General features: G+C 44.8%; 1 protein-coding gene across 4 annotated transcripts in view; it reads left to right on the plus strand.

Moving 5' to 3' along the window:
• The window catches only part of LOC140391876 (anoctamin-7-like), a 173,690-nt gene that overhangs the window by 97,150 nt on the left and 61,514 nt on the right, over positions 1 to 15,026 (plus strand). For all 4 annotated transcript variants that reach the window (XR_011935201.1, XM_072476868.1, XM_072476869.1 and 1 more), the window contains 3 exons: positions 2,410 to 2,498; positions 9,473 to 9,588; positions 11,783 to 11,872. Coding sequence is in view for 3 of the 4 variants with exons in the window: in XM_072476868.1 (XP_072332969.1) it covers positions 2,410 to 2,498; positions 9,473 to 9,588; positions 11,783 to 11,872 (295 nt within the window). In the remaining variant the exon portion in view is untranslated. The remainder of the gene's footprint in view (positions 1 to 2,409; positions 2,499 to 9,472; positions 9,589 to 11,782; positions 11,873 to 15,026) is intronic.

Consider the following 15,026-nt stretch of genomic DNA (forward strand, 5'->3'; position numbering starts at 1 on the left):
AATATCTTAGCCAACAGCTTGGCATCCGCATTCAAAAGCGTGATCGGCCTATATGAAATATTTCGCATTTTCATGTACTGTAACAATTTTCAGTTAGTTTCAGCATCATTAACACAGCAATAACAACAATGTTAACATTAAAAATATTATAAATTACACTTTCATATGCTGTTGTTCTGTTTTTGTCATGAAAGAAATACTTGTATGAAATGGCCCTATAATCAGCCCTATAATCCATCAAACAACTGCCAGGAGACAGCACTAACTGCATTCCTATCCCTGTTAACCAACCCACATTCTATAATTTGACTTGCAGGAACTCATCTAGTTCCCTTTTTACTGCCTGCAGTGAATTCAGATTCAATGCACCTCGGGGTAGTTAAATTCAGAGATCAACATTTTTTTGTGCAAAGTATTAAGTCTTGCCACCTAACTCAATTCTATATTTTTGTAACTTCTACTCTTGCCGCTGTAAGTCTTCCCTACCTGCCCAGCTCAAGTATTTATACATGAGAACAAAATGTAGTCCATTCATTGTTCTAAAGTTTCAATCATTAACCTTTAAAATCTAGTTTTCAAACACCATAATTCCCAGAACCATCTAAGCCTGTCCTGATAACCAAGGTGGGATTTACCATGCCCATTAGTGGCAGGGTGGTTGACTGAGGCACAGGAGGGATGGGTGGACAGTGACATATGACTGGAGATGACAGGTGAAATAGAAAGGGAGCATAAGCCTGAGACAGTCCTGGGGTGGTGCGTATCATGTAATCAGAGCCAGGAAACAAAGGCAGCCCTCAGGCATTGAGCTATGTAGCCCGGGCCAGGAAGCAAAGGCAGTCCTGGGGCTGTGTACACCATTCTACAATGCTGTGCCTGGCACATGTCCTGGTCCCAGTTCGGGGAAGGAGAGTGCTGAGTCTCTACGGCATCAGTTGTGCATGGCAAGGTGTGCGGGGTGTGATCAGTCCCTCACACATTTCGGTCCTGGAGGTTGGTGGCTTGGTACTGCGCCACAGATGCCACAGTCACAATCTGAGGAGGCATCTTCAGCCTGTAAATGGGAAACTGGTAACTAAGAAGGGGATACAGGTTGGTCTCATAGGGAGTGTAGACCACAAACAAGTCTGAACCAAGTTAGTAAAAAGAAAACTTGGTTTATTGCAAAGCAATTATATTAACAATATACATCGGATCCTAGCTGGGTCTGCCCTGTAGGTGCCATACCTGGCCAACCTTATACAGATCTGAATCATGAATGTTCTGGGGCTCACCGCCCCCTTAGCGGAGGAGCTTTTGTTTGGCGAGACTGATTGCACCAATCCCCTAGGTTATAACATCCTTCCCCCACAAAGCCAGACGATTCTGTTTTTTAAAATAAATTTAGAGTAGCCAGTTATTTTTCTTTTCCAATTAAGGGGCAATTTAGCGTGGTCAATCCACCTAACCAGCACACCTTGGGTTGTAGGGGTGAAACCAAAGCAGACATGGGGAGAATGTGCAAACTCCACACAGACAGTGACCCAGGGCTGGGATTCGAACCCGGGTCCTCAGCGCCGCAGTCCCAGTGCTAATCGACCCCAAAGTTTGTTTTGACAAAGATTCATCCAGTCTTGAAATGTTAGCTCCCTTCTCTCTCCACAGATGTTGTCAGACCTGCTGAAATTGTCCAATATTTTCTGTTTTTGTTTCAGATTTCATATCCCCAGTAATTTGCTTTTATATGTTTTTTAGTCCTCGTTTGAACAATTGTAGTGCCCTATCCGCCAGCTCATTTGAAGCCGGGTGATACGGGGCCATACGGATGTGTGGCATCCCGTTAGTCTTCAGTAATCCCAAGAACTCCTCACTTGTTCCATTGTCAGTAACCAACACCTCTGAGATTCCATGTGCACTGAAGGACAAGCAGAATTTTTCAATGGTTGCTCTAGAGGTGGCTGCCGACATTCTATGGATTTCCAACCACTTGTCACGACAATGTTGTAAATATGTTCCAACCAAGGCCTTGTACAAGGAAAGGATTGTATTCCCAGCTTTGTATTTAATTGTCCTAACTATTCATCCCAACATCCTATTTACTTTTGCAACACCTCACGTGTACGTTCAATGACTTGAACCATAATTTAAAATTGCTACACATGAGTGGGTGATGTGGCATTTCACCAACTTTGTGCTTGTTTTAGGCAGGTGCTGAAGATGGCACCTTAAGTTTCCCATGGCTCCAACTGGAATTCTTAACTTATTTGGTCTCAGAATTACAGTCTGAGCAAGAAGAGTAATAATTACTTTTACTCACTGCTGCATGATGTAAATTGATTCCTGAAGATCAATTGCAAAACAAGTAAAATGCGCCAATTGTTTTTGTTGGAAGTTTTACTGTTTTTCCCAATCATTCTGTTTTTCTCACAGGATCCCTTCAGATGATGTATTTAACGTAATCAAGTCTTCCTTTGACAATGCTGCTACACCAATCTTCGGACTTATCATCTGTCTTTGGGGTAAGGATCCTGTTTACACTACAATAGAGTGTGATAGTGGGAGAAAATATTCCAGCCACACATCATATCTGAAGGAAAAGAGAAATATTTGAAGTATTATTTGTACATTTCAAAAACCTGTCTGTGGGAGATGGTATTCCAAGCTGCATTTGAAATCAATGTGCATTGCTTGACTGACTGAATGTTTACAGGCATAATTGGAATAATCCTAGAATCATTGGCATCGAGTAGAAGGAGACATTTGACAATTTATCCAGTGCTACTTTCCTGCTCTTTTCCTGGAGCCTTGCAGTTTTTTGATTCTTTTGCAATCACTTTAAATCTCTGTTTCTTGGTTCTCGACTCTTTCATCAACGGCAATAGTTTCTTTGCACCTACTCTGTCTGGGCCCATCACGATTCTGAACATCCCTAACAAATCGCTCAACCTTCTCCTCTCCATGAAGGACAATCCCAGCTTCTGCAATCTGTCTTCGTAGCTGAAGTTTCTACATTACGGTGGGGACTAAATTTCAAACGTGCTTCATTGGCCATGACGCATTTTGAGACAACTGGCGGTTGTGAAAAACGCTTTTTAAATGAAAGTCATTTTTTGGAAGCTCCTCATTCCTGAACCGGTTCTTGTATACCATTACTGCATGGTCTCTCAAAATTTCACAACATTCCTAAAATGCGGTGTCCAGAATGGGATGCAATACTCCAGTTGTGACCAAACCAGTGTTTTCTAACGGTTCAGCATAACCTCTTCATTTTTATACCGTATGCATCTATTTATAAAACTGTTATAAGCCCACAGGAGGCCCAAGGATCTGCAACATCAGAGTCCCTGTGGCTTCACCCAAGCACAATCTCCCCAGCTGAGGGGGTGGGGCTAACCCCCCTTTTCCTTGGACTGCTGGGATATAAATACCCCAGCCCAGGTGTGGGCCGGGTGCGGGAGACCATTCGGGGTGTAGGAGGAGTGTATAGTAACCTGAATAAAACCACATTTTTCTACAGACATCGCTTATGAGTGGTCACTTGCCTGAGACTTTACACTTGAGACGAGGGTCAAGTGGAGCTGCAGGATGTTATGGGCCAGGGTTTAGAAACTCCAGAGTATATTATGAAGTTCATCTGACCTACAACCTTTATATTGAATTTGACTAGGATGATCACAAAATACTTCACCTCATGTGATTCATCAGACTTCCTAGACACTTTAATCCAAACAACGTTTATTCTAAGAATGTAGTTAACATATATATATAAACACAGTAAGAATTATTAGCAATTACAAACATAAAGACACCACGCAGCTACAGTAATCTATGTACAACACTTAATGAATTCCCCCTTAGCTGTTCCAATTCAGTAACAAAATCCAATTAAACCAAAAGCCCTTTTCAAGGGCATGGCCCAGCACACTGCATTTTCACTTGAATGGGACTGGTCCTTTCCCTGAAATTCTAATCCAATTCCAAACAGCAGATTCAAACTCCTTCCAGGAAAACAACTACACCGTTTAAGTTAATAAGGCAGTTAGCCACTCCCAATGTGCCTTTTACTGGACCAACTTTTAAAATGAAATCAGAGAGAAACAGGCAAAACACTTCTTTTCTCTTTCTGTAGTCCACAGCAAACTAAAACTGAAACCCCCTCTCACCTCACAGCCACAGCCCAGCTCCACCCACAAAATGACATCACTGAAGCATGTGATAAGACAAAAACCTTTCTTAAAGGGACACTCACATGACAAGGAGACGCCATTTCCTCCGCATCTGGCCCACCTCAGGAGGCCTCCACTCAGGTGGCAGATATGCCCTTAATCAGTAGGCTTGAGGCGTTGAATGCCGAGACTGAGAATTGGACCAAGTACATTGAACAAATTAACTATTTTCTTCATCTGAACAACATAGTTGGGGACGACAGACAAATGAAGACCCTCATTGTGGTTTGTGGTACAGAGAATTCCTGGGCTATTTGTGCAAACTCACTGAGTTCTGCGGGTTTGGGCCGGCGCCATCAGAGCCACTCCGAGACCGGTTGGATTGCGGAATCAGAGACGGGGTGACCCAAGAAAGTTTATTGAGTGAAACTGAAAAAAGCAACCGGGATAGCGTTGTCCCTGCGGGTACAGAATGCGGTGTCCAGGAGCTCCGAAGGATGGCCTTCCTGAACGGCTTAAATAATAACCGAGCCCACTTTGGCCATTGCCCTGAGAGCTTCAGATGGGTGGAGAGGGAATAAGGTGGGGGTCGAACACATGGTGTCCTTGTACGCTGATGACCTTCTCCTATACATGACAGATCTGATCCCCACAATGGGGGATATCATGGCACTGTTGAAACGATTTGGGACCTCTTCTGGGTAAAAGTTGAATTGGGGGAAAGGTGAGTGCTGGGTCAGCCCATCCTGTCTGCACCGACCCTCTGAAAGAGCACCCTATCCAGGCACACACACCAACATTATCCAGTAACCCCACCAAATCGTTTGGACACTAAGGGACAATTTAGCATGGCCAATCCACCTAACCTGTACGTCTTTGAACTGTGGGAGGCAACTGGAGCACCTGGAGGAAACCCACGCAGACACGGGGAGAACATACAAACTCCACACAGACACTCACCCAAGGCTGGAATTGAACCAGGGACCCTGGTGCTATGAGGCAGCAGTGCTATCCGCTGTGCTACTGTGCCACCCCAAAATTGTTTCCAATTAATGGCAAATTAGCATGGCCAATCCTTCTACCCTGCACATCTTTGGGTCGTGGGGGTGAGACCCACGCAGCCACGGGGAGAATGCGCAAATTCCACACAGACAGAGACCCGGGGCCAGGATCGAACTCGGGTCCTCGGTGCCGTTAGGCAGCAGTGCTAACCACTGTGCCACCGTGCCATCCATGTGGCTGTGGAGAGGTTGATTTTGACATTTACATGGGTGGGAAAGGTAGCTAGGATTCAGAAGCCGGTACTTGAGAGGGACACGCAGGCAGGGGCTTGGCCTTGCCAAGTCTGATATCATAGATCATAGAATTTACAGTGCAGAAGGAGGCCATTCGGCCCATCGAGTCTGCACCGGCTCTTGGAAAGAGCACCCTACCCAAGGTCAACACCTCCACCCTATCCCCATAACCCAGTAACCCCACCCAATACTAAGGGCAATTTTGGACACTAAGAGCAATTTATCATGGCCAATCCACCTAACCTGCACATCTTTGGGCTGTGGGAGGAAACCGGAGCACCCGGAGGAAACCCACGAACACACGGGGAGGATGTGCAGACTCCGCACAGACAGTGACCCAAGCCGGAATCGAACCTGGGACCCTGGAGCTGTGAAGCAATTGTGCTATCCACAAGGCTACCGTGCTGCCCCGCAAGAATATATTATTCTTGGGCGGCAAACACTGAGAAGGTGTTGGGATGATGAGGGATCCTGAGGCTGTATGGGTGCGGATGGAGTCAGGTTTGTGTAGGAGATCGGGGCTAAGGGCGTTGGTGATGGCTTTGTTATCGTTCTCTCTGGGAAAGTACTGAGGGAATCCGGTGTTGGCCTCCACCTTGAAGATATGGAGGCAATTCCAGAAGTATTTCAACTTCAAATTGGGGACGGTATCAAAGTTAGTAGCGGTTAGTGCGTAGCACATGTTTGAGCCAGCGAGGCTGGTTGCTAGGTTTGAGGGATGAGAGTGGCCGTGATGAAGGATGTGTTTTTGGAGGGTCAGTTCACAAGCTTGGAGGAGCTGGTGGAGAAATTTGGACTTTCACAGGCAGATACATTTAGATATTTGCAGTTGTGTAACTTTGCACAGAAAGCTTTTCTGACATTCCCGGTCGTGCCACCTTCCTCGCTGTTAGAGTTTTTTCGCTGGCAGGGATGGAAGAGGAGAGTACTCTGGATTTATGGGAGGCTCATGATGGAGAAGGCAGTATCCTTGGGGGGGGGGGGTCAAGGCCAAGTGGGAGGAGGGGTTGGAATCCGTGTTGGAGGAGGGGTGGGGTGTGATTTCGTTCCATTCCCATTTCAGAGTCCACATCTTCTTGTTCAGGTTTTTCAGGTGATGTTGTCTGCTGAAATCGGCAGGTCAAAGCCATCAGAAAGTCACCAAAAGTTTTGTGGATGTTATTCAGGATGAATGTACAGTTTTAGGTCAATACTTCAAACCTTTTAAAGTGCCAAACTGTCTTTTTGCCTAGTTTCAACCTTTTGCCTCGCCTTCAATTTTTTGTGTTTTTGATTATCAGTTTCCTAGTGTCTCTTCATAGTGACTGATCTGTTTCGGTTTCAACGAATATGAATTTTCAGAAAGCGCATGCTTCTTTGCCCTCCTCAGCCCTGGCTCGGGGGTCGGGTTACACCTGCAGGGACTCCCCTCGATGACCTAAGCTTGCAGGTGTGCTAGTGGTGGCTCACTAGCGGTCAGGCTGCTGCTGGCTATCTGGCCTGGGCTCTGCTCTCGCCCTCACCGATCCAGTAGCCGTGCAGCCCTCTCACTCTCAGCCCTGGCCTCTGATCGAATCACCCCGCCAGCCACTGCTCCCCGAAAACCATGAAGTCTGCGTTGCCTGGACCCTCACACCTCCTGACTGCTCACCTTTCACTTGGATGGCTGGGCCTTGAGCCTCAATGGCCGCGTGTGCTTCTGGCTGGCTGCCTGGCTGCTGGTTTTGGCGGGCCTGCCCTGGCCCGGTTTCTGGTCTTTCTTTCTTTATTTGGTTGGTTGCCCATCCGCCTGCCTCCCTCAGCCCTGGTCTGGGGGTCAAGAGCCGCTCCACTACTCCCCTTGATGGCCATTGGCCAACCCCTCGTCTTCATTTCGCTGAAGGCTTTACAGGCTCGCACCCCGATGTAAAGTTGGCGACTTCACCATGCCAGGCCGAATGTCAGAAACCTGGCTGCTGCTTGACTCAACGAAAGTTCAGAAAATTCACTCCAGACAATCAGGAGATTGGTCTGAACTGCTCTAAGTGTGCACTATTTCCCGCTCTAAAGAGGAGTCCACCAATCAGAGCCCAATGTTGTTCTGTATTGCCTATCTCTTTACATTTAACCACATTAGATGGAAGTTTCTACTCATTGCTCATATTTCCAAATTATTCCGTTTTCTTTATCTATTGTTTGCCTGTTCCCTAACGTTTAGACTTCCCACTGCAAATCCCATTTGGGACATCCTGTAAATTTACTCTGCTTTGCTTTAAAGCCTATCTCCAAATCCCTGGTAATTTCTCCGATGTCAATTAGCTACAACAAACCAAAGTCAACTTTCCTTTATTACTGGAGAGAATTCTTCGAGACAGGATCTACTCCCGTTTGGAAGCAAATGGACGTATTAGTGAGAGGCAGCACGGTTTTGTGAAGGGGAGGTCGTGTCTCACTAACTTGATAGAGTTTTTCGAGGAGGTCACTAAGATGATTGATGCAGGTAGGGCAGTAGATGTTGTCTATATGGACTTCAGTAAAGCCTTTGACAAGGTCCCTCATGGTAGACTAGTACAAAAGGTGAAGTCACACGGGATCAGGGGTGAACTGGCAAGGTGGATACAGAACTGGCTAGGCCATAGAAGGCAGAGGGTAGCAATGGAGGGATGCTTTCCTAATTGGAGGGCTGTGACCAGTGGTGTTCCACAGGGATCAGTGCTGGGACCTTTGCTCTTTGTAGTATATATAAATGATTTGGAGGAAAATGTAACTGGTCTGATTAGTAAGTTTGCAGACGACACAAAGGTTGGTGGAATTGCGGATAGCGATGAGGACTGTCTGAGGATACAGCAGGATTTAGATTGTCTGGAGACTTGGGCGGAGAGATGGCAGATGGAGTTTAATCCGGACAAATGTGAGGTAATGCATTTTGGAAGGGCTAATGCAGGTAGGGAATATACAGTGAATGGTAGAACCCTCAAGAGTATTGAAAGTCAAAGAGATCTAGGAGTACAGGTCCACAGGTCATTGAAAGGGGCAACACAGGTGGAGAAGGTAGTCAAGAAGGCATACGGCATGCTTGCCTTCATTGGCCGGGGCATTGAGTATAAGAATTGGCAAGTCATGTTGCAGCTGTATAGAACCTTAGTTAGGCCACACTTGGAGTATAGTGTTCAATTCTGGTCGCCACACTACCAGAAGGATGTGGAGGCTTTAGAGAGGGTGCAGAAGAGATTTACCAGAATGTTGCCTGGTATGGAGGGCATAAGCTATGAGGAGCGATTGAATAAACTCGGTTTGTTCTCACTGGAACGAAGGAGGTTGAGGGGCGACCTGATAGAGGTATACAAAATTATGAGGGGCATAGACAGAGTGGATAGTCAGAGGCTTTTCCCCAGGGTAGAGGGGTCAATTACTAGGGGGCATAGGTTTAAGGTGAGAGGGGCAAGGTTTAGAGTAGATGTACGAGGCAAGTTTTTTACGCAAAGGGTAGTGGGTGCCTGGAACTCACTACCGGAGGAGGTAGTGGAAGCAGGGACGATAGGGACATTTAAGGGGCATCTTGACAAATATATGAATAGGATGGGAATAGAAGGATACGGACCCAGGAAGTGTAGAAGATTGTAGTTTAGTCGGGCAGTATGGTCGGCACGGGCTTGGAGGGCCGAAGGGCCTGTTCCTGTGCTGTACATTTCTTTGTTCTTTGTTCTTTGTTCTTTAGTCACATACATACATATAACAAAAAATGGCTCTCTAGTGGCATGTTTCCATTGTCCTGTTGTTTGGTCCATGACAAGCAAACAAGCAGCTTGGTCCCAAGCATTTGTCAATACTGCTCATGAGGTTGTCCACTGGAATGTGCACAAGAGCAATGCAAGTTGGTAGTTGTTATATTTTTGCCCATTCTCACTTTTGACTGATGGCTTGATGGAGATTAGGAAAACAGATTCAAAAATGATGGGCTTAAAGATCTGGGTTTGACTGCTTAACAACGCCCAACCAGTTACAGAGTGCATTAAATCCATTGTTGCTTTAAAATTCCAAGCTGGATGAGTAAACATTTGGTTTCATTTCCAGGTACAATTTTTTTGGAAATTTGGAAAAGGAAGAATGCAGAGCTAGTCTACGAGTGGGATGTTGAAAATTATGAAAATGATGAAATAGTCAGGCCTGAGTTTTGTGGAACAGAACCGGTAATTTTTTTCATTTATCTGTAAATATTGGGGCCATTATCCTCAGCTGTTGTGAAACAGTTTGGTGGAGTGATTTAGAAAAAGGCCAGGACTCAAATGCTACCAGTCATGACCACATTTGGGATTCCCCTCTCGACCTTATGAGTGGCAGGTTCTCCACCTGCTCCTTTGCAAGGCTACAAATATGGAGGATTTGAGGGCAAAGCTGGGAACCCCTACACTGGGAGGGAAGCAACCTGGACCATGTCAAGAAGGACAATTTAAAAGAAAATGTTGTTCAGGGAACTGATGGTGCCAATAGATTGTATGTCTGAGGACACCATATACCCATACCTTTCAGATGGTAGTCACGCGCTGGAGTGCCCAGGAGTCTGGAGCTGGGTGTCCAAGTTGCAACCATAGCAACTTGATTGCCCGTTGACCCAACGCAAAGAAAGCCAGTAAAGATCTTCATGCAAAATATGTGATGAAAAATGATGACATGCTTTGGAGTTTATCAGCTGAGCAATGTTACGTGCTTAACACATCGGCCCAAAAGGCTGCATGCTGAGCGATTCACTGGAGGCCACAGAGGTCAAGCAGCAACAAGTTGCATAAAGTAGAGAGTGGAAAGTAGGGAGACCAAGTGCAAACACAACACTTGTGAATTTATAGTCATAGAGTTTTTACAGCACGGAAAGAGGCCCTTCGGCCCATCGTGCCCATGCCAACCATCAAGCACCTATCAACTCAAATCGATTTTCCAACTCTTGGCCCATAGTCATGTGTGCTATGGCATTTTATATGCTCATCTAAATGCTACTTAAATGTTGCGAGGGTTTCCGCCTCTACCACCGTTTCAGGCAGAGAGTTCCAGATTCCCACCACCCTCTGGGTGAAAACGTTTTTCTTCACATCTCCTCTAAACCTCCTGCCCCTTGCTGTAAATCTATGCTCCCTGGTTCTTGACCCCTCTGCTAAGGAGAAAAGTTCCTTCCTATCCACCCTATCTATGCCCCCCATTTTTATACACCTCAATCATGTCTCCCCTCAGCCTTCTTTGCTCCAAGGAAAACAACCCAAGCCTATCCAGTCTCTCTTGATAGTTGAAGCACTCCAGCCCAGACAACATCCTGGTGAATCTCCTCGGCACCCTTTCTAATGCACACAGTACTCCATTTGGACTGAAAATGGACAAATTAGTCATCATGGTAGGGCAGCATGGTAGCATAGTGGTTAGCACAATTGCGTCACAGCTCCAGGGTCCCAGGTTCGATTCCCGGCTTGGGTCGCTGTCTGTGCGGAGTCTGCACATTCTCCCCGTGTGTGCCTGGGTTTCCTTCGGGTGCTCCGGTTTCCTCCCACAGTCCAAAGATGTGCAGGTTAGGTGGATTGGACATGGTAAATTGCCCTTAAGTGTCCAAAATTGGGGTTACTGGGTTATGGGGATAGGGTGGAGGTGTGTGCTTGGGTAGGGTGCTCTTTCCAAGGGCTGGTGCAGACTCGTTGGGCGAATGGCCTCCTTCTGCACTGTAAATTCTATGAAATCTGGTGCCTGTGACTGTGGCAGATTAGTAGCCAGTCACAGAATTGGCAGAGGGAATGATGGAAGTAAATGAAAGACAAACTGTGGACATCACTGATAGACGTGGATTGCCTGTCTTTAATGGAATCGCCAGATTTTCATTTGCTGGTATTCAATGGAATGAAATCAGGCCGGTTCTGTAAAGGACAATGACCTCGTCAACTAGGCTATCATCCAGATGATGAAGACAAAAACCTCCCTCAATAAATATTTGGCCGCAAAGTCTGCTTTTAACGACAGATGAAACGTAGAATAATAATTTATTAGTCATGTAAGAAAATTACATCAGACATACTAAATATTCAGGATAATAAGGTTTGAAAGGAGGAGTAACATTTTCAGATATCGTTAAGAACAAACACAAAAACTGCTGGAAGCAATCAGTACCTCAGGCAGAATTTTTCCCTTACCTCTATAGCTGCTGCATGGTCTGCTGAAGGTTTCCATTTGTTTTATAATTCAATCACTTTCAGTGGCAGTTAGCAGTGTTAATTCTTACTGACATATTCCTTCAGCACTAATCAGACTGCAATGACCATCTCCGCTAAATAAAACAAAATACACTAGATTGTCATTGTGTGAATTGAGGAATATGTCAGAGATCATTGATAATATTAATCAATTTTGTAGGATCCAATTACGGGTGAACCTGAAGCCTTTTATCCAGCCCACCGCCGACAGCTGAAAGCAGTGCTTTCATTTTCAGTCGGGATTATAATGGTAAGCAATTTATATGAAAGGGAATGTCTACTTATTTTCTCTCTTCGATCTCTCCTTCCTCTTTTATTTCACTCTTTCATGGATGTGGGTGTGTCTAGCAAAACCAACATTTATTGCCCCTCCCTCAGTGTCCTTGAGAAAGTGGTGGTAGAATCATTGTAGCCCATGTGGTATAGGTACACCCTCAGTGCTGCTAGGCAGGGTGTGCCAGGGTTTTGATCCAGCGAAAGCGAAGGAACAGTGGACTAAATTTTCAGCTTCAGTTGGGGAGCCGGAATTTGGAAGTTTCACAGCCTGGCCTGCCCACCTTTGGAAAATGTTCTTGCAAAGGTGGTGTGGTATCATAAATGAAGGCAATGCAAGAGTTAATGAAATGTATACAGCCAACCACTAGAGGGAGCTGGTCCCATAAGTATATAAGGGATGGGGCTAAGCCTTTTGGGTCAGATGGAGTCAGAAGAAGAACAGACAGAAGATAGTGAGGCATGAGAGCGAGAGCAGTTGTGTACTTGAGTGTTCTGTAAGTTAGAGATGGCACAGTTTGATATAATAACCTTCTACTTTAGGAATGTGAATGAATCTTAGTTAGTAGTGTAAATAAATTCATAGTTTTGTTTGTTAACAAAGCTTTGTGTTCTTTATTCAACACTACACATCCGAGCCATCCAGGTAAAGCAGGATAGAGAATACGACATGTGGGAGTTTCATTGCAGGGGGTTGGGGCAATATTCACTGTAACCAGGCCGGTCAACCTGGGAAAGAGCTCGGAGGTTGCCACAGCAACTGTTAGACGTTTTAATTGCTGTGATATGAAGAGCCTAAAGTTCTGTTCCTTTTTCACAAACGCATTTATTTCCTTCCAACAGCCTTTGCACAAAACCCTCACTATACATCACCTGACAGAGGCATGGTATACCTCTGCCTCCTTGCTGAAAAACGGCATCTGATGGCTGTACGTTATGTCTTAAAGCTCTGTGAATTCTTTCAGAGACTTCTGCTTCCAAAAAAGCTTTTCTCCTGCGATGTAATGCATTTAAATGTTCAGCAAAACCAGAGCTAATTGTAGTCCCCTCCCAAGCTGGAGGCTGTCATCCAAAATAGACGGAATTTTAGGATTTCTACCAAACACTAATTGATAAGGACTATAGCCCCCAACCATCTGCCCATGTACTGCCCATGCAAAAGCTGAACTTAGCCTGCAATTTGATTGATCGGCCAACATTTTCCGAAGTATGTCATCGATGACAGCATGATTTCTTTTACAGACACCATTACTAAATGGGCTTTCTGCAGCCGTATTCATAACTCTGATATTCATGTTTTCACACATATCCCATAACTCATCATTAGCAAATTCTTCCCCATTGTCCGTAAGGAATTTTGCCTGTGGACCCATTCCTGTCCCTATCCATTTTTCCACGATTTGATCCAGAATTACTCTCTTTTCTTTACTTCGTACAATCGTTGATTGACTAAATCTGGTTGCTAAATCGACAAAATAAATATATTATTTGCTTTATCCCAGATCTTAAGGTCCATGGCCACTATGTCGTTAAAATCCCTGGCCAAAGGTAGGGTTACTATCGGTCGTGCTGGTGTCCTTCTGTACTTCCTACAAACTTCACAGCGGTCACTAACCTGTTCTATCAGTTTAGTATAGTCGTCTTCCCTTACCCCTGCATCCTTTAATACATGTTTCAGCCTCCGAGGAGACGGATGTGCAAATTGCCTATGCAGTTTTAATACCACAAGCTTTTTAACAGCTGAAGTCCCATTTTCAACTGCCATTAACACATCCTTAACCACTCTACTTGAAATATTATTTGTCAGTAGTGGAATACAATAGTGTCCCGACTGTGTAAATTGTAAGGCCACCGTCTTTCCAAAAACTGTTGCCTTATCCTGTTCCATATTCAGTTTCATGTGGGCTTTCTTCATCGACGGTCTGCTCAGAAGCAAAGGTATCTCACTTGATACAACATCCGTGCTAATGAAATGATTCACTCCGGCAATATTGCAAGGGATCACCACTCTTTTCAACGACTTCAGAGTATTATCATCCCCAAACCTGAAACTTGTGGAACTTTCAAATTCCTTAACCTTGTTACGATTTTCAGCATTCAAAGAGTCCAGGTAACATTTTAACCAGTCAATCCACACACAGTAGATGTGCAGCCACTGTCCAATACAGCACAGTTGAAGGATTCTGCAACCAACACCCTCATTACCGGCGTAAAACTGCTTGTCAATAGGACAATTCCTTCTTTCTGGTCACTATCTTTTTCCTCTTCTGACTCTTCCGTGTCATGTGTTGCTTCAAACACTCTATCATAATGAGTTGCACAGTTGAAAGCATAATGGTATTGAGAGTCACATCAAAAACATCAATTTGCATTTCTGGGGTTCATCTTCCTATTGTAGGTTCTAACTGGGTTTCTGTCTTCATAATTTCCTTGTCTCGGTCTCCTTCTATAGTCTTGAGCCCTGTTTGTAGCCATACGATTTCGCCATCCTGTTAGTAGTGTATCTTCCATATTCTGCCTTATTGCAAGCTGACCTATTTGGGTCATCAGAGCCATCGGAATCAAATGTTTCCCCAGATCTTTTGTAAAGCTTTTGTCATCCGTTCGAATAAGGTATCCTTATCAGTAAACTGAACTCCTGTAAAAACCAGGAGCCTATCCATGTTGCTCACTCTAGCACAGTCAAGTAATTTAAAGGCCAACACAGACTGGAAATTACAGGTTGTGTTTCTGCAGCCTTTTATATAGTCTGCCAAATTCCATTATATAGTCTTCCATGGAGATATCCTCCATTTTCCAGAACTTATCAAAATCCGACCATGCTTCATACGCACTTAACAAGTCATTTTTCTTATAAATCTTATCCATATAATGTAATAAAGTCTCCAGGCCTTCTTCTGAGTCTAACTCTTCCAATTCCAGCTCAGAAAGCACTTTGTTTCGGATTTTACTGTCATAAGGTCGAGAAAGAGCCAATGCCATACCTTGTTTTCTCTTTCCCAAAGCAGTTACCTTAGTCCACATAACTACTGCACTTCTCCATTGGTCGTATGATTCCCTTTCAGAAAATAAGGGAGGATAGTCATATCCAGCCATCTTTATCCTGGGTTCAGCCATATATCCCTTTTTTT

This window comes from Scyliorhinus torazame, chromosome 15, assembly GCF_047496885.1.
Source record: "Scyliorhinus torazame isolate Kashiwa2021f chromosome 15, sScyTor2.1, whole genome shotgun sequence".
NCBI classification, from domain to species: Eukaryota; Metazoa; Chordata; class Chondrichthyes; order Carcharhiniformes; family Scyliorhinidae; genus Scyliorhinus; species Scyliorhinus torazame.